The sequence below is a fragment of the Mus caroli genome, chromosome 2, assembly GCF_900094665.2.
Source record: "Mus caroli chromosome 2, CAROLI_EIJ_v1.1, whole genome shotgun sequence".
Classification (NCBI taxonomy): domain Eukaryota; kingdom Metazoa; phylum Chordata; class Mammalia; order Rodentia; family Muridae; genus Mus; species Mus caroli.
Genome location: NC_034571.1, coordinates 11,636,044 through 11,654,915, shown reverse-complemented (window position 1 = coordinate 11,654,915; position 18,872 = coordinate 11,636,044). Strand labels below are relative to the sequence as shown.

The window sequence follows — 18,872 nt, the reverse complement described above, 5'->3', positions numbered from 1 at the left end:
ACATACTGCTCTTTAGAGGACTGAGGTTCAATTCACTGAAATTACATCGTGACTCACAGTTCTAGTGGACCTTATGCCCTCTTCTGGCCTTCAAAAAAAAAAAAAAAAAAAAAAAAAAAAAAAGAAGTCCTGCTCAGAAAGAGGGAACAGCATGCATGGGCAGCAGCAGATGGTTTGCTGCTGAAGCAGCTCTTGGGGGTAACTGTGACTATTTTTAAAATGGTCTGTGCTACAGGTGATGATAGTAATATTAAAGGCCTGATATTTACACTCATGAATAATGCATTGTTTTCAAAGGTTGGTCTTCAGTGTGAACTGAGGGGAAGAGACTGATGGTAGACGGGGTATAGGTTTCATTCCCATTCAACTGGATATTATCCTCCAGATCCCCCTTTCTTCACAGCATAGGGAACTCAGGCAATCAGAACAAAGCATATCATCAGCTCAGCCTAGGACGAAGGCATGCACGATACCTTTCAGATAAAATGGCCTAATTTCTCATAAAAATGTCACCAACAGCCTAAATCTATATATGCAAATACCACAAAAAGGACTGCACTTTGTAAGATCATGAAGTAACGAAGTTTCTTTTTGATCTTAGCTCTGAAGAAGCATCAATCCTATCTATAGAGCAAGAATGAAAGCAGGATCAAAGGCGAGCTACTAAGGGCCATTTGCCCTGTTATGTAACAGCAACATTCCTTCCAACTGCCCACTAGGCACAATAGCTAACAGTTCAACTCCCAAATACTAGTTGGTGTTTTTACAACTCAAAGGGCAGCAAGGAAAGTGTAGAAAGTGATGTGAAGGTCTGGATATAGAATCTCCTCCTCCTAAGAAGAACAAAAAGACAAAGCAAAGCAAAAATCCCTGAATGTACTGCCCTTATATTTCAATTAATAAGGCACATAGCTTCTTAAAGGTATCCTTGCCAGGGTGGTCTGTTCCCAGTCCACACACAGACTGAGCTCCTTCTGTGTAGAGCATGTGACATTTACTATGGGATGTCTAATTGGGACCCCAGGCTTGAAAACATGACAGCACATGTTCTAAATACTGTCTTCTAATTGGGCATAATCAACCGGCCACACACATACAATTCCTGTGTAGGAAACAAACAAAAGCAGTAGAACTCTGGGTCAGAGACACGTTCTGTGATGTTGCTTAAGTATAAAGAATTTCCCTTGCTTGTGCCATAGTAAACTAAAGCCAATGTCCCACGGCGTTTGCACATTTGTACTATCTGTATACTTAGCAGTGACTATTATGATTTCTTGATCAAGGAGGTTAAAAAGGAAAAATAAATAAAAGAAAATAAACCCTTTTAAGAATTTATCAGGACCAAGGTAGCATCAACTGAAAATGAGAGGGAATCTGTCCCCAAAGTCAAAATAGCCACCAATCTGATGGGGCATTAGACATTTAATGTCATTTTGACCTCAGTGTAGAAGTAAAGATCTCTGTCTCACTAGACTTTAGATATCTCATGCCATGTGCACATGTTTTAAAACCTCATCTGGTTCACAAGGCCTTGAGAGGAGAGACGGTGTGTTTACTTCTAAGTCCTCAAGCCACTCTTCAGAAGACCAGACATTCAATTCCCTGTCTCAAACAGTCTACGTTCGTTATTTAGAATGGGCTTTGAAATGCCAAGTGAGCCTTTAACCACTTTAAGAAGCGCTATTAACTTTCTGTCACAGAGCACAAGCAGGAATCCTTAGGGTAGAGGTCAGACATCTGGAATTTGCATCCACTGGGAAAAGCTGGGGAAAGCATCAGGCTGTCAAGCCAGAGGTAGGGGCTAGTCTGGGCTAGACACAGCAAGCCACTGCCTCAAATGCCAACAAGAAAAGCTAAAAGAAAACATAGTGTGTAGTACTCCATTGTGTAAATGTACCACATTTTCTGTATCCATTCCTCTGTTGAGGGACATCTGGGTTCTTTCCAGCTTCTGGCTATTATAAATAAGGTTGCTATGAACTTAGTGGAGCATGTGTTCTTATTACATGTTGGAGCATCTTCTGGGTATATGGCCAGGAGTGGTACTACTGGGTCCTCAGGTAGTACTATGTAAAAAACAATGAGTTTACTAGATTCTTAGCCATATAGATGGATCTGGAGGATATCATCCTGAGTAATGTGACCCAATCACAAAAGAACACATATGATATGTGCTCACTGATAAGTGGATATTACCCAAGATACAATTCACAAGCCACATGAAACTCAAGAAGAAGGAAGACCAACCTGTGGATACTTTGATCCTTCTTAGAATTTGGAACAAAACACCCATGGAAGGAGTTACAGAGACAAAGTGTGGAGCAGAGACTGAAGGAATGACCATCCAGAGACTGCCCCACCTGGGGATCCACTCCATATACAATCACCAAACTCAGACACTATTGCTGATGCTAACAAGTGCTTGCTGACAGGAGCCTGATAAAGCTGTCTCCTGAGAGGCTCTGCCAGTGCCTGACAAATACAGAAGTGGATGCTCACAGCCATCCACTGGACTAGGGTCCCCAATGAGGGAGCTAGAGAAAGGACCCAAGGAGCTAAAGGGGTTAGCAGTCCCATAGGAGGAACAACAATATGAACTAACCCACAACACCAGAGCTCTCCTAGGGACTAAACCATTAGCCAAAGAGTACACATGGTGGGACTCAGGGCTCCAGCTGCATATGTAGCAGAGGATGGCCTTGTGGGTCATCAATGAGAGAAGATGTCCTTGGTCCTGTGAAGGCTCTATGCCCCAGTGTGGGGAAATGCCAGGACAGGAAAGCAGGAGTGGGTGGATTAATGAGCAGGGGGAGGGGGAAGGAGATAGGGAGTTTTCCGAGCGGAAACCAGGAAAGGGTTTTTGAAATGTAAATAAAGAAAATATCTAATAAAATCAATAAAAACAAAAACAAAAAAACCATAGTGTGAACCGTCATGTTTTAGGTTTAAGGTCTTGTTTGTAGACAAGGACAAGTTGAAAACTGGTTAACAAGAAATATAACGAAAGAAGGGATTCACAGAGTCAAGAAAGATTAAAGTTTTCTTCTGCATGTTTTCACTTTCACTAGCAAGAACAAAACTTTTTTAAAATTTTGGTTCAGAATATCTCATGTTACTGAACAGAATACTATTGGAGGGAAAAGGCATCCAAAAAGTACTATATAGTGATGTGATTTTTTAAAGACTGTTAAATAATGTATGCAAATTTAAGTTATCACATTAAAGTTTCATATTGTTAAGAAAGAATGTACCATTACTATACTACAGAATACACAAAGGCTGTAGGCTCTATCAATTCCCTGCCTAGTTCTCTAGCTTTCCCAGTCCTACTGAGGAGCCACAGTACAGTTCAATGTCTCCTCCAACCTATAGAGTCCACCTGATGAGTCAACACTTAGCTAACTTAGGAGTTCTAAGGGAAAACACTTGCAAAGCACCACCACTTCAAAACATCACCAGTACAAAGTAACAGAGAGGGAGGTATGCATCAACAACACTCTTTCTATAAGTAAGAGTTCAACTCCAGTGTTCAATTAAGGAAAGAAATGTCAGGAATAAAAAATGTAAACTCTAAGTGTTTTATCTTTTTAAGACAGGGTCTCCCGGTGTAGCTCTTGCTGGTCTGGAACTATGTAGACTAGGCTGGCCTCAAACCCAGGGATCTGATTGCCTCTCTGCCTCTGAGTGATGAGACTCAAGTCATGTGCCACGGCTCCCTGTTATGTTTTATGCATACTTCATAAATTAATATTCATAATTATCCTGTGACAAAATTCCATCACTCCTTACTTTACTGATGAGGAAACTAGATCTCAGGCTCTTATGTAGCCTGCTCAACATCACACTACTTGGAAGGAAAGATGACTGTAGCTGGCATTTGATTCCCTGTACGACACTCTAGATGACGCACTGTCCTAAGAACTGATCAGCTTTGAACTCTATTTTCTCTTTCAGTTGCAGGATACACAAGCAAATGCTTCCACATCAGTAAGTTCCACTAAGCATTTGGTCAGGGAGAGGGCAGGTTGCACAATGGGCTCAAAAGAAACAGAAATGTGCTATTGTGTAAGAGCTACAGATGAAAACAGGAGAGATCTGAGCAAGACTAGGCAAGCTTAACCTCAGAACAGTCACAAAACACTATACAAATGTGCGGAACACACTTCTTTCTTCAAAGGTAAACAGTAAACGGACCCACAGAGATTATAGGAGCCTCATTAAGAAGTCTCAATGAGTGTGAAATGAAGCCGAAATGTTGTGGGGTTTACTGAATTAGGAACCATGATTAAGCTATCAAAACCAAACAAAAACGGACAAACCCCAAAAATTAAAACTAAAGTTATTTGCAAACTAAGCAACAAAAATCAGTAATACAGTCAAAAAATAAATCACACAACGATGTAAAAGTACATCAAATTGAATAAAAATGAGTAGCTAGATCAATAGCAAAAGGGGTATGTTTAATTCTGAAACGCCTGTATTGGGCCTGTCCTTAAGACTTTAGTTAATAGAAGAAAAAAAAAAAAAAGTCAGGCCAAAGCAGGTAGAAAGAAGGAAATAAATAGCAGTAGTTAAAAACAAAAACAAACAAACAAAAACCCAACTCAACTAGTTTTCTCTTTCTTTTTCCCCATTAAAAGATTAAGCAAAGTTCAAGTCTCTATTGACCCTAAAAACTCCACATGGCCGTAAGGTCCTAAGGCTGTAAGGCTGTGCCTGAGAACAAGGACCCCCGCCTACAGACCAACACCATAGACTACTACACACAGAAAAGCGGGCACACAGAAGCAAGGCCACTGTCTTTCCTTACTGACATCTACCAGGGTTCCAAAGGAATCCACTTGGGGGAAAAGTGTTTAATCATCTCCAAAGTAGATAGATGTCCACGTGAAAACACAAAATCTCAACTTAACATAAATTCAAGTCTGTCACAGAAATGAATAGAACAGCTAATGTTTCTGGAGGAAAGGAGCAGGTATCTTGAAACTGTCAAAAGCAAAAAGCCATTCCAAATACTTGGAGAACTGGGTTGATGGCTCAAAGTTTAAAAGTTTTTTAAATGGATAAAGGATCTAAAGTGTTCACAAACAGCAAGTAAGAACATGAACAAAGGCAGAGCCAGCACTTGCCAGAATGACTAAAGTTAAGGCCTGACACCATCAACTGTTGCCAAGATCAAGAAGAGAGCCTAAGAAAATTTAAAAATAATAGCACTTTATTTGCCCTATGACTTTAAAACTGCTCTTCTACATATTAACTCTAAGAGAAAGACAAAGTCTATGAAAGTTCTCCTGGGTCTGTGAGTACCTCAGAGGAAAGCATTACTCTTGGGGCTGAGTTCTGTGCCCTGGAACATAGGGTTGACTGTCTTTCGACTACCCATATTGTTTAATCCATCAGGACGTAAGGGGAGAGTCAGTTACAAGAGACTCATGGAGAATACTTCCAATGTAAAAAAAAAGCTTTGCAAAACTACATCAAAACAGAAAAATAGACAATAAGACAATGTCAAAGAAAAGAGTGATGTGAGCCTTCACAAAAATATGCCCCCAGAGCAGTAAGAAACAAAATACTCAGCTCGAAGAATGGAGACAAAGGAAATAACCTAAGATTAGAACCTTACCCCATAAGAAAACATTCATGTGCATCTTTGGCAGTCGTCTTAACATACACTGGCAATAAAATGTCCAGAAAAAAACAGAGGAACAAACCCTAAAATAAATAAATAAATAAATAAATAAATTCGGCAGTGTCAAAAAGGAACATCTTTACATTGAAAAAATTACCAAGAACCCACAGAAATGAATGAAAAACAGATATACAAGGAATTATATCTTTTTGAAACTTAAAAACACCTGAGAAAATTCTAAAACAATCAAAACAAAGAAAAAGCAATGTTTTCCAATCCATAGCTAAACCAACTATATGTCAAAACTGAAGATCAGTGATACATTTCCAGGATTTTAAATTTAAAAAAATTATAATTTATAGATGTCCCTTTTGGGGTGGGACACAGACTCTCTCCATAGCCCTAGCTGTCCCTTACATAACTCAGTACGTAGACCCAGGCTGGCTTTGTACTCAAATAGATCTGCCAGTCTCTGCCTCCCGAATGCTGGGGCTGTAAAGGTGTGTGCCCCCACACGAAGCTCTATAGATACCTCCATGGCATCTTTTCAATAATTTGTATAGTTTTTGTGTTTGTTTGCTTGGGGTTTTTATATTTTTCTTTTGTTTGTTTGAGAGAGGGTCTGTCTACATAGCCTTGGCTGTCCTGTAACTCACAATGTAGACCAAATTGGCTTTGAAACTCACACAGATCTGGCTAACCCAGCCTCCCAAGTGCTGGGATTAAAGGCGTGCACCACTGTGCTCGGCTGAATTTGTATACTTTTAAAGGGAGACATAAGTACAGACAATGTTAACAAAGAGAAACCCAGAACAGCTATGTACTAAGAATTCCAAAAGGAAGAAAAAGACACAGCATCTGCTAGGTGCAAGACGGAAAAACTGTTAAAGAGCCGAGCTTAGGCCTACAAAATCTCTCAGCCAATGCACAAAGAAAGGAAGGGAAAGCAGTAAGACAATTAGAGCAAACTGGCTCCATAGAACCAAATTTTAATATCACACTAATGAAAACTCAGTGGAGAACAAACCGAAGGTCTGAAGCACTGCTATGCAGGAAGGAAAACAAGAGGCATATAACTGCCTCCTCCTCTGTCAGAGGGATAGATGATCATGGCTCAAATTCCCAGCGAGCTGTATGATAAAGTAGAATGCACATGTTACTGTGGTACAGCACTTTATGCTGAATAAAATAAAGCCAAGACCTAGCACCTGGAATAAATACATTTTGCCAGATACTGTGAATAAAGCAGTGAATAAAAAAAAAGTTCACACCTCAAGGAGATTATTTCTACTGAGTGAGTCAAATGACCAAGAAATTTACAATACAATTATAACCAGAGATAAGCATTACCCAGATACCAGCAATTACACAGAGAGTTGGTACTAGGGCAAAAGCTGCTCCTGGGCATCTATGGAAAAATGACTCTACCTAGTGAGTCTGGATCGGATATCTGAAGGAAATCAAGGATGGACTTTTCAAAAGTAGGGAACAAACATACTCTAGGGGACAGGGCACAGGTTTTGTTGGATGCCTAGGAAATCAGCAAAAGCCTTGAATTAAGAGCAGAATTAGTTCAAAGGAAATGGTTAAGACAACAGCCAGCAGGCAAAGTCAGACTCATCAACAGCTGAGAGGGCCCCAGGGGACAACACAAAATCTGCTGTGAGGAAGAAATGAATTAGGTGCCAGAATAAATAAGTTGCTGATTTTTGGTTGTGAAAATGAACTACAATTAAAGCTTTATGTCATCTGTCCTTCTGTCGAAGAGAAAAGCTGACCTATCGATAGCGTATACAGTCACAACAAAGAGAGAAAAAGACCAGGCCAATGCAAGGTAGAGAACTTTTAAAAATCAAGTTAAAAAGAAAAAGGAAAAAAATAAGAAATCTTGGAAGCGTTAAGAGGAGAGCCTAAACATGCACCCCCCACCCCCCCAGGCAAGCATGTATTCTATAAGAACACATGGTGCTCAGCATTGGTGGCGCATGCCTTTAGTCCCAGCACTCGGGAGGCAGAGACAGGCGGATTTCTGAGTTTGAGGCCAGCCTGGTCTACAAAGTGAGTTCCAGGACAGCCAGGGCTACACAGAGAAACCCTGTTTTGAAAAAACAAAAACAAAAACAAAAAAACAACAACAACAAAAAAAAAAAACAAAAAAAGAACACATGGACAACCATAGGTTAGCTCCACCAGTGATAATTTATCAGCCTTCTATTACAAAATGAAAGAAACAAAGTTCCATTAGACAATGCAGAGCTTTGTAACTTATCCCCAGGAAGATATCACACGTAAAAGGATGCTTAGAGCTCTTTAAAAAACTGAGGCAAGAGTGAGGACACACTGAATGACAGATAAGGGAAAGAGCCTGTAGGTTGCTGTCACTTCTCTGATAACCATCACCCCACTGGGCTTCCACACCACCTCACTCTAACTTAACAGGTAGAGTGAAGACTTGGGCATATTATTCCAATGCTAACTCTACCTGGGTACCATTGAATAACTGATATGTGCAATGGTAAGAAAGATGCCAACACTGGTACTTAATTTTGTTGCTACAGAAAACAAAAATTCCAGACTATTGTATGAGTCTGATCTCATTATTCCACATCAGGAAAATACCTAATGACCAAACCCTTCATGGGTTCCTACTGCTTACTGTCTTGGTCAGCATGTAAGAAAGACCCTTATTGATCTAATTTCCTGGTTACTTCTGCAATCTCATCAAACAAACAGTAATTAAACCATGTTCAATTTCTTTAAGTGTAGCCAACGAACCTCTCTCTTTTCAAGCAGCAGCTCATCTGCCTACACCAATATGCCGGATTCTACTCTGTCTACATTCAACCCAAACTCCCATTCCTCATTGAGTCTGTGTACACCTTACCCTGAAAGGCTTCTGGAAACCACCTGAGAAGGATCACTCCCTGGCACCATCAGTCCGCACTTACAAATGTCTGCACATTTCGGCAAACAATTTCCTACACTAACTCTTGAGTGTTCTATGAGCACAGATTCTGTTCTGGACCTCTGTAGCTACTGGGTCTAATCTGGAAGACTGGTTTTCCCACTAGAAGAAATTAATCATGAGCACGGAGAACACAGTGATACAAGCACACCTGTCTCTACATTTCAGCAGGAAAGATAAAGAAATTCTAAGATGGATCTAGAAAAATCAAACAATTATGTAAAGGCAGGCACAGGGCACATGAAGGCTTCCATCATCTTCAATGACTGCTCTTTTCATCTCCCCAACCCCATTCCAGACTGAATATGGAATCCTATAATAAACAGAGATAGCAGCAATAACCTATTATAAAGGGAGAACCAACACTCTGATCATTTTTATTGCTAAGGTGGGGGGGGGTTGATAAAAGGTAATATTGTGTAATTCATTTTTATTTACACAAATTTAATTGTGCAACCAATATATATTTAATTATATGTTGAAATTGTCCTTGACATAGTACTTTTACAAGCATTAGAAAATGTTAAGTTGCTGAAAAATAGTGCATGACATAGTTACTNAGAAACATCGCCGGTAGCTTCAGTTTGGATACTCCAAAGTCACTTAAAAGGGAGTATTTATCTGTGGTACTTGCATACAAACACACATGTGCCAGTGTGCTTGCATGTATTCATAAGCTTGAAAGGGGTTTTTAAAAAATCAGCGTACAGAACAAGTGAATTAATGCCATTCAAAATGATTTCACGGTTTAAATCCACAAAACGAAGAAGGACCTTATTAATGGCAAAGACTTGGTACCTTCATAAAAACAAAAGTAGTTTATAAATCATGCCCTACAAAATGAAACAAATGGGAAAAAATTTGATCTTAATACTCAGAAACCATTCTGTTACAAGAAAGACGAAGACTTTATCATTGGACCCCTTTCTGTCTAGTAGTGACTCTTCTCAGGACAGCATTGCTTATTCTGACTCGGAACAGGTTTTACAACTTCTAGGTAATTCATGACCTGTTCTAGAATAATTACGGCCACGTACCATCTTACACATAACCAAAAGCATTTAGATTTTTTTTTCACGCCTACCGGGAGGAGGGGAAGCTGTGTGTATGTGTAAAAATTTCAGAAACCCGTGCACCTGAATACTCACTCACTCATTCTAAGTCTTGACGAACAGAAATCAGAGCCAAGTCAGACAACGTGAAGGTGCATTGGCTTAGACGAGAGGAAGGTAAACAGTGCAAAACTCCTGTTTCGTGTCAAAGAAACGGAAAGTTTTGGGTTCTCGGGGAGACACTTTCCTGGGGCTAATCAGACCTAAAAGATGGTTCGCTGAGACCGGAAAGGCCCGCAAACAGATTGCAGGAATATGTTTTCACCTTGGTTGGCTAAAAGCTGCACACGCGTGGGATTCCTGGCCATCGGGTGCGTCCCCTGCCCGGGCTCCGGGTCCCCAGATCCGAGTTCTACCCTGAACCCTATCCAGATCTCAATCTGGACTTGCCAGCGCCGCGTCCACCCTCCCGCCGGCCTCACCTTGGTTACAAAAAAGGCTCCACAGTTTAGCGAAGATTAGCCCCATCATGAGCCCCGGACGGGACAGACTTCCTGGGCAGCACTCGGCGGCAGGTGCCGCGGCGCCCGCGGGGGAACCGAGGGGAAGCCGACCCGGAGCCGCGGAGCCTCAAGAGTTCAGCGAAGCTTTGGTCCTCCGAGGAGCCGGGAACCGCCGCAGACTCCTTTGTTCGCAGCGCGCTGAGCCCAGCCCCGACCCGTAGTCGCTCGGTCTGTGCCCACCTACCCTGCACAGCCTGGGCTGGCCACGAGCCCCGCCCCCGCCCCGCCTCCCCACCTACGCCCGGGACCACCCATCGCCGGAAGGTCAGCACGTGACGTCGGCGCGCTGACGTCAGCGAGCGCCTGGGACGTGGCGGGTCCTCCCTGTACACTTCCGGTGTGCGGATGGTGGGCGGGCTTGGCGTCCGCGGAGGCTGGAAGTGGCGGATCTGGGGATTTCCTCGCCGCGCGCTCCCTCTCCTGTCACTCTGAAGAAATGAGGACTGAGGTCCAGAGCGGCGGTCATCCCCGCGGCCTGGCCACCGCGTCCCTCGCTGCTGACAGCCTGAGGAACCTGAGCTGGCGCGGTCCTCTGACTGAAGCGGAGGAGTGGGTTTCCGTTCCTGTCCCAGTGTTGGGATTCTAGGGTGATTCTTAATTCTGAATGGAATTGATAGGGACGTGCGTGCTGGAATGCCTGTAGCCAGGGTCCAGTTAAGTTTCTCAAATCAAAGTGCCATCAGTTTGGCCAAGCCTTAGGTGTGGTTAGTTGATCTCAAAATCCTTACCAGTTGAAACGACATTTCATAGGCCAGACTAGTCCTTGAGGCCACCTGGCGGGCCCCACATAACCAGAGAAGCCTGCCAGCCTGACCTTTTAACGCCTTAAACTATTCCATGACCTGTTCCAAATAAAACAAGTGAGTGTGGCTTAAGATGCCCTGCTAGTGGCCTGGCGTGGTGGCGCACGCACAGGCAGAGGCAGGCGGATTTCTGAGTTCGAGGCCAGCCTGGTCTACAGAGTGAGTTCCAGGACAGTCAAGGCTACACAGAGAAACCCTGTCTCGAAAAACAAAACAAAATAAACAAAAAAAGATGCCCTGCTAATGCTACACTTTAAAGGCTAGTGAAGACTTGAAGACTCGGGTACAAGATCACAACAACTCCAGCCTCTCCCACGGAGGAAAAGATGTACTGATCCCGTTCAAACATAGCTTTAAATGATCATCCGTTGGACTATAAATTTGAATGAGTTTGTGGTTGTGCAAACAGGTTTAAAGGATCATTTCTACTCTTGGCTTCATTACTAAAAAGCCGACTTAAGATTCTCTAACGCCCATTTCAGGGGAGAATTTAGAAATTTGAAAGTTTTGCTAACCTAAAGGAAAAGAAACTTACTCTGACTGAAACAAATGATAGATGCTCACAAATACAGTTGAATATTGCCTAAACTAATAAATGCTGATGCATGTACTGATGTTAGGAAAAAATGGAACTTGTTTATACTGTACATGTGTATTGACTATATATGTATGTATGCATACATATATATATGCAATACATTATATATATACACACACATATATATAATGCTTGTCAAAAATTTAATGAAAATAGAAAAATCTGAGCATATGCTTCTTAAGTGTAGCTCAAAAACTAAATACTTTTTCTTTAAATATCCCTTTAAGGTTTTGTTGAGACTAATTTCAGTGTTGCCTTTGGTATACAAGAGGTAATATTGATCTGTAGCATGGTGCCACTTGAAAATGAATATAGTTTGAGTTCATGAGATAAGAATAACTTCGTGAAAATATTATGAAATGACAACTTTCACTGAAGTATAATCCCATTAAAATGTCTCCAACAAAATATGTTATAAGTACTAAATTAGAATAAAATAAACTGAAGTTTCAAGGAAGTAAAATGTTAACTTACAAGGCCTAAAAAAGGGACAATTATATAGATTTCTTAGGAGGAACCAATGTAAACTGACCAGGTGATACTTGGAAAAACTTGATATATTTGGCATTGAGTTCAACTTATTAATCAGTTAAGTTAGATCAGTTTGTACAGACCTTGAAAAAAAGAGTTCAAGAAACTGTGTGTTCTGCCAGCTCAGGAAAAAAAGCCACTCTTCAAAAACATCAAACATTTTCATGTCAATTACGATTTTAATCCAGTTTGCTGATTTCTAGATGAATCACAGTTGATTGAGTGCCCATAAGGAAGTTCTTTTCTGCCATATGGTCGAAGAAATCAATATAATTTCATTCAGGAATATCCTATTAGACATTTTTAGATGCTGTAGATGATTGATTGTTGAAAACAATATATCATTCTTGAAAGTAGAAAAGAATGTATTGATAAATTTCTGATGAAACTGTTTTAAAATTCACAGAAGTTACACAATACCTTGAGTTTCATAATTTTTGCTAGACCAAAATATCTTTTAAGTTTATGACTCTGCTCCTATGTGAGCAGTGTGGCTTGATCTCTCTCCTCTGTACTTCTGGGATCACCATAGCAAGTCTCCCCAGAGTTTTCTCCAGTGAGTCTCCCAACAGGTGCTTGGAAGCTGTCACCTTGTGCTTATCATTTGGGAACATGCTTACTGTCTTCCTGGATCCAGGGAAGGCACAGTGGTTTGTAAAATACCCTTTGTAGGATGGTTTTGAAGCTGACCCATTTTGTGCAATGCTCATGGTCCTCTCCTCTTTATAAACAATGCACCCTGCCCTTTGTTATAATCTTGTACTTAGGGCGAGGCCTATTACACATTTATATAACCTCCCATTAAAAACAAGGAAATCTGCACTCCTCCCTTACATAGACTAGTTAACTCCTGATCTGTTTGAATTTGGGTCACTTAGTTCTTCCTTGACAGCCATTCCTCCAACACAGGTATAAATATATCTTAACATGTAGTGAAGGTTGCCCTTTTCCTACACTCTTTAAATCAGTTCATGTAATTTGTTTGGTCTGTAGTAGCACTATAAAGTATGAAATATTATATCCACTTAATGGATCTGAAAAATGAAATATAAGAACTTTAATAATTTGCCCATGGCTGCAAGAACTGGAATATGAACCACAGCAGTTTAGATCTCTAGTAAAATTCTTAACAATTAAGAAGTTACTCACTCAACAACCTGATAAGCCCCATATTCTAAAGTTAAAAGCATTTTATTTTCAGAATCTTTACTGTTTGTTTCTTTCTCAAATGTTAAGTACACATTCAGGATCAAAGAGCAGGTATTTAGGCTTGTAGTAGCTGGACTGCTAAGTCTTCAGAGAGGTCTGGCTTGCAGGGAGTTTAGTCCTTAGTGTTCCACAATAGCAGCAGGAGAAATGAGGAAATCCCAGTAAGGTGTGGATTATAATTTATAGAACTAATGATGAGTCAGTCCAGACGTTTGTGTGCTTAATTCTGGCAGCATTTTGAACCAGATTCTATTCATTCATTCATTTGGCTTTCCAAACACTGTAGGTTCTAATTTGTAGTTTCTCAGATGAGGCCAATTGTATTAGAAAAGCTGAGATACTGTATTGACAGGATTAGATTTGTGGCTAAATGGATATGCAAAGATGTTATGTTATCTTTACAGAACTCTTAAGATTATCAGGAAGGGGTGGGTGTTAGAAGTGCCTATAACTCTGTCTCTCACAAGGTTGAGACAGTAGGATTGTGAATCAAGAAGAGCCTGGGCTAAATAGGGATGTTTGTCTTAAAAAATAAACAATGAAAGAAATGAATGGTACTAAGTAGAAATTCTAGTTAGTAAAGTGCCTGCCATGCAAGCATGAGGACCTGATTTTTAGATGCCCAGCACTTGGATTCATCATCATCACGGTCGTCATCATCCAGCTGAACCAGGAGTGTGAGTCAGTAATTCCTGCACTGGGGAGGCAGAGACATGACGTGCAGATCCTTTGAGCTTGCTGCTGGTCAGTCAATCCAGTTAAGTCAGCCAGCTCCAGATTCAGTGAGAGACCTTATCCCAAAAATGAAAGCTGCGAGTAATTGTAGGTACACATCAATATGTGGTTTCCACATGTATGTGCACATATGTACATCTGGACCTGCTCTCTCTCTCTCTCTCTCTCTCTCTCTCTCTCTCTCTCTCTCTCTCTCTCTCACACACACACACACACACACACACACAAGAGAAAAGCATTGAAAGAAAAAGAAGTTTCCTGTAATGGAAAAGTGTAGAATCAAGAATTAAGTCAGTCCCCCAGATCAATCTGAAATAAAATCCTCAGAGATAAAATGAGGTCATAACCAAGCTTAAAATGATGATATTACATCATATTTATTTCTCCCACCGGTCCCTGCTTGGGGGCCCATCTACCCCTTTAAAGATCATAAAGTCTCTGTGACATTTGCATGTTTATATAGGAGTCTTCCATTGCTTAGACAGAACATCCCCACTCTACTAACTGCAGATTTACAACATGTTTTCTGGTCACTGTTCAAGTGTTCTGAAGTAGTGAACTACTTCATATCAAATACATATTTAACAACAGTTTCCTTTTCTATTTCACAAAGGTGTCCGTGTTTGATTAGTCATTCAGGGAGTGCCCTTTATATGTCAAACAATGAGTATTCTATGTGGAAATGAAATTTCTCCCTCATGGACTTTCAAGTTCACGTTTTCTTTCTTTTTTTTTTTAAAGACTTCAACTATATCTAGTGTCAAGGTTACTACAAAGTTGTCTGTTGAAATTCCTTTGTGTGGGTGGTCTAGCCCTCTGAATCCTGGGCAAAGCATTTCATGTTGCACCAAGATGTCATTTACCTGTTCTCCCTGCCTGACTGCAGCAGAACAGGCTACCCTTCCCAGGTCAGACTGTGCTTAGTGACAGCAAGGATAGAGTGCACATAGGCACATAACCTTTCCCAGAGTTTGATTCACCTGTGCCCCCTTGGCTGCTTTTATATTGGGTAGCTCTATGAAACTAGTTCTATGCTAACTGCTGTAGATTCATTTCACAGCCATATAAAATAGTGTGGTGGTTCCTGGAGGGGCGGCTGCCTGTCCTGCTGTAAGCAAGCCTGGCAAACGAATGTATTTCTTCAATCTGGACTTGTCAAGTTTTTCTTTAGCCACATCACTCTTATTTGGGCGTGAATAGATGTTTATGTCCTGTCAGGCATGTCATGCAACACTTAAAACCTGTGTCCCAGACACATTCTGTTAGTTTCAGGTGATGAAGTCAGGAACGAATCCCATGCATTGACCACAGATACACGATCTTGTGGAAAGACTGGGTACTTTTTTAGAAACTGGCTTACTGGTCTATAGCCTATTTTCTTTTTCTGAGATCGTGGAAAGTTATTACAACTCTTGGAACTTTCTTTTACTCCTTGAAAACTGCTTATAACCATGTGCTGAGCGGTGGCAGTGTCTTTGTTATGGAATTTTCACCTAGTAAAGACTTGGTGTGTCATAGAAAGGAACAGTTATATATATTTTAAAGCCAGTGTGAAAACTTAAAAGATTAAACACACACCAAGCAAAAACCTCCTCTATAGTTACCTATGAAATATGGCTCAGAACAACAAAAAGCACAAAACAAACAAGCCAAAACAAGCAAACCCCTAACCCAGTGGCAATGGAGACAAAAGTATTCATCATGTTCAAGCATAAAACATCCCACTGACTTTGGTTAGTTATTTTTAAACCCTTGTCACCTCATTACCATCAGGGAAGTCACATCAAGATTCTTGTGCCCTAAAGCACGTTAACTAGTAGCTTCATGGCTAGTTGCAAACACTATTAGGGGATTTTAAGTTGTACCTGAGTACTCACGGGTATTAGCACATTCAAGAAAATATGGCTATTAGGGTAGGAGATATGGCTCAATAGTTAAGAGCACTTGTTCTTGCATAGTGCCCAGGTTCCATTGCCAGCACCTGTATGTTGGCTTACAACCTTCAGATCCTGGGTTTGATCAAAGAGGCAAGCACATGCACTCAGGCAAAACATTCATATTCTTGACATAAATAAGTCTTTTAAAAAGAAAAAAAATGTGTCCGAGGGAAGCCTCCACCGCTACTTGTACTGGGACAATAAATGGAAATCTCCCTTATTTCAGGTTAGTGAGGTATCCAGTTCAACCCCGCATTCAAGAGTCTCAGCGAGTCCCAGGATGTACCCGGCACAGTCCTTCCTAGGAAAAGCTCCACCCTCAGGGGAGGTGATTGGCAGATGCAGGTTGGGCACGAACAGAAGGCTGGGCAGCGGGTGCCGGAAGTGACGAACGCAGGAAGCGACTTTCTGTTCCGAGGCTGGGGGTGCGGTTTTGGAAAATAGCATGTCAGAGTGGAGCTAGGCGCTGTCCTTTTCCGATCTGCGTTTAGGTACACTTTTTTTGTCACCAAGTCCTGTTTGGCGCAGTGTCGCAGTTCGGAGCTGTGTCACAGCATCCCAGAGAACGACAAACCTTGGGCCCTGCTCATTCCAGAACTCAGCACTGAAAGGCATTCTTGTGCTCGTGCATTGGCTGGCAACGCTGAAATTCGGAAATAAAGACTGCTTCCCAACATTTTCTTGGACAACTTAAAACAGAAAAAAAAACAAAAAACAAAAAACAAAAGAATGTATGTATTTCCAAAGATATCTTTGAGACCTGAAGTTGAAAACTATCTCAAAGAGAGCTTTTTGAACGAGGAGGTAGGTCACGCACATAGATGTTTGCCAAAATTCTGATACAACTTCTGTGGAAGCAGAAAGAAGGGGAGTATGTGGTTAGTTTTTTCCACTACTTTGTTGGAGTCTTTAAAAACAGTGTTCTTTTCTTTCTTTTTTTTTGGTCACCATTGATGCTTACTGAGATGGAGATAAATATATGGGCTCACATTTAGATGTAAGACAAAAGAAAGTGTTACGTGCCTGTCAGCCCTTAGTACTGAAGGGGTAGTAAAATCAACCAGAGAAGTTCCCTGGCCACACAACTCAAGACTTCCACAGTAGATGCACTTGTTCTGTTAAAGTACAGGCTCTTGTACTTATTCAGCTGAACAGGGCACTTTGAGTGCCTCATTAAATGCCATCAGTTGTTTGATTGGAAATGGTTACAATTTAGTCTAATAAATCATGGTAGAGTGATTTGGTTTCATTGTTAGACCAGAGTCTAAGCAGTCCTCTTACTCATCCAAACTGACATAACTGTCAAGCAACTAAAGTTCATATATAATGATTAAAAAGTCCGTTTTAGAAGCTATCCATCCATCCATCCACCCATCTATCTGTCCTTCTTTCATCTATCTATTGAAACAGAGTTAGAGAGGCAGGCAGATTTCTGAGTTTGAGGCCAGCCTGGTCTACAAAGTGAGTTCCAGGACAGCCAGGGATACACAGAGAAACCCTGTCTCGAGAAACAAAAAAGGAAAAAAAAAAAAAAAAGAAATAAAAAAAAAAAAAAAAAAAAAAAAAAAAAAAAAAAAAAAAAGAGGGTTTCTCCACATAGTAGTGGCTATACTGGAACTCATATGGTAGACCGGATTGGTCTTGAGTTTACTGTGATCCACCTGCCTCTGCCTCCTGAGTGCTAGGATTACAAGCTTGTAATCCACTGAACCTTACTGGAAAATGTTGATTTTGCATGAGTTACCTTGAATTAATTCTTACTAATAAAGCTTAAAGCTTAATTTATTCTGTGAAAATTGAATGGGTTATAAGTACTTTCGAAGGTTGTCTTGGGGCATCAACCTTAAGTGAAAATCACTACATTGGTTTGGCAGGCGTGTCTTAAAGAGTGTTAGTTACGGGCCACACTTAGCACAGACATTCCCAGTGAATATCGATTGCCTTCTAGTAAAATATCCCTGCATGCTCTAACCACCTTACCCCAACCCCTTGGCAATGTGGATATTTTTCTAAATTTTTGGTTCTTTAGCAAAAATCAATCCACTGAAATGCTCTTTAGTGTTATTGGAGCTGGGATTTTAAAACTTATATTGTTCATAGGATAAACGATATGGAAAGAGAAATTATTTTATGCTTATTTCAAGGAGTCTTAGGAAGTATATATTAAGAGAGGAAGGGGGGCATTCAGTGGTCAATTTCAACAGTTTTAGAATGATGAACATTATTTTATGAAGGATTGATGCAATCTTTCAGGTAATCTCCTTTCCAAACCCACACGGTATGACAGCTTAAATGAAGAAAGGCCGTCCCATTTGTAAAACAGTTTGGAAAGGAAAGGAGTAATATCAACCAAACTAAGCCTTAAGTTTAACTTAACATTCCTTAAGTATGTTAATACTGATGACTACACACTGAAGCCGAGACCTGACTTCTTCTTACTGCAGGCTGTGTCTGCTTCAAGCAGACAAGAAGCAGAAAGGAAGTTTGAGACTCTGCTGCTTCGCCTGTCACACCCTCCGTCGTTGACAACTGTCAGAGTGAATACGCATTTAGGCTCAGTTCAGCATGTCAGAGGTCTGCTGCTTGAAGAGCTCCAGAAGGTTGGTGCAAGTGTGATGTGCTGGGCAGCCACACTTCTTTTCTTTAAAGATTTATTTATTTATTTTATGTATGTAAGTACACTGTCACTGTCTTCAGACACACCACAAGAGGGCATCATATCCCGTTACAGATGGTTGTGAACCACCATGTGGTCCCTGGGAATTGAACTCAGGACCTCTGGAAAAGCAGTCAGTGCTCTTAACCACTGAGCCATCTCTCCAGCCCTTGCAATCATACTTCTATTCTCTG

At 40.9% G+C, this 18,872-nt stretch overlaps 2 protein-coding genes across 2 annotated transcripts in view; one reads left to right on the top strand and one right to left on the bottom strand.

Moving 5' to 3' along the window:
- The window catches only part of Arl5b (ADP ribosylation factor like GTPase 5B), a 27,542-nt gene extending 17,121 nt beyond the window's left edge, over positions 1 to 10,421 (bottom strand). The window contains exon 1 of the mRNA XM_021155848.1: positions 10,129 to 10,421. Coding sequence (XP_021011507.1) covers positions 10,129 to 10,177 — 49 coding nt within the window. The 5' untranslated portion in view covers positions 10,178 to 10,421. The remainder of the gene's footprint in view (positions 1 to 10,128) is intronic.
- A 6,024-nt stretch (positions 10,422 to 16,445) lies between these two features.
- Nsun6 (NOP2/Sun RNA methyltransferase 6) overlaps positions 16,446 to 18,872 on the top strand; it is a 46,577-nt gene continuing 44,150 nt past the window's right edge. The window contains exons 1-2 of the mRNA XM_021153385.2: positions 16,446 to 16,826; positions 18,467 to 18,622. Coding sequence (XP_021009044.1) covers positions 16,752 to 16,826; positions 18,467 to 18,622 — 231 coding nt within the window. The 5' untranslated portion in view covers positions 16,446 to 16,751. The remainder of the gene's footprint in view (positions 16,827 to 18,466; positions 18,623 to 18,872) is intronic.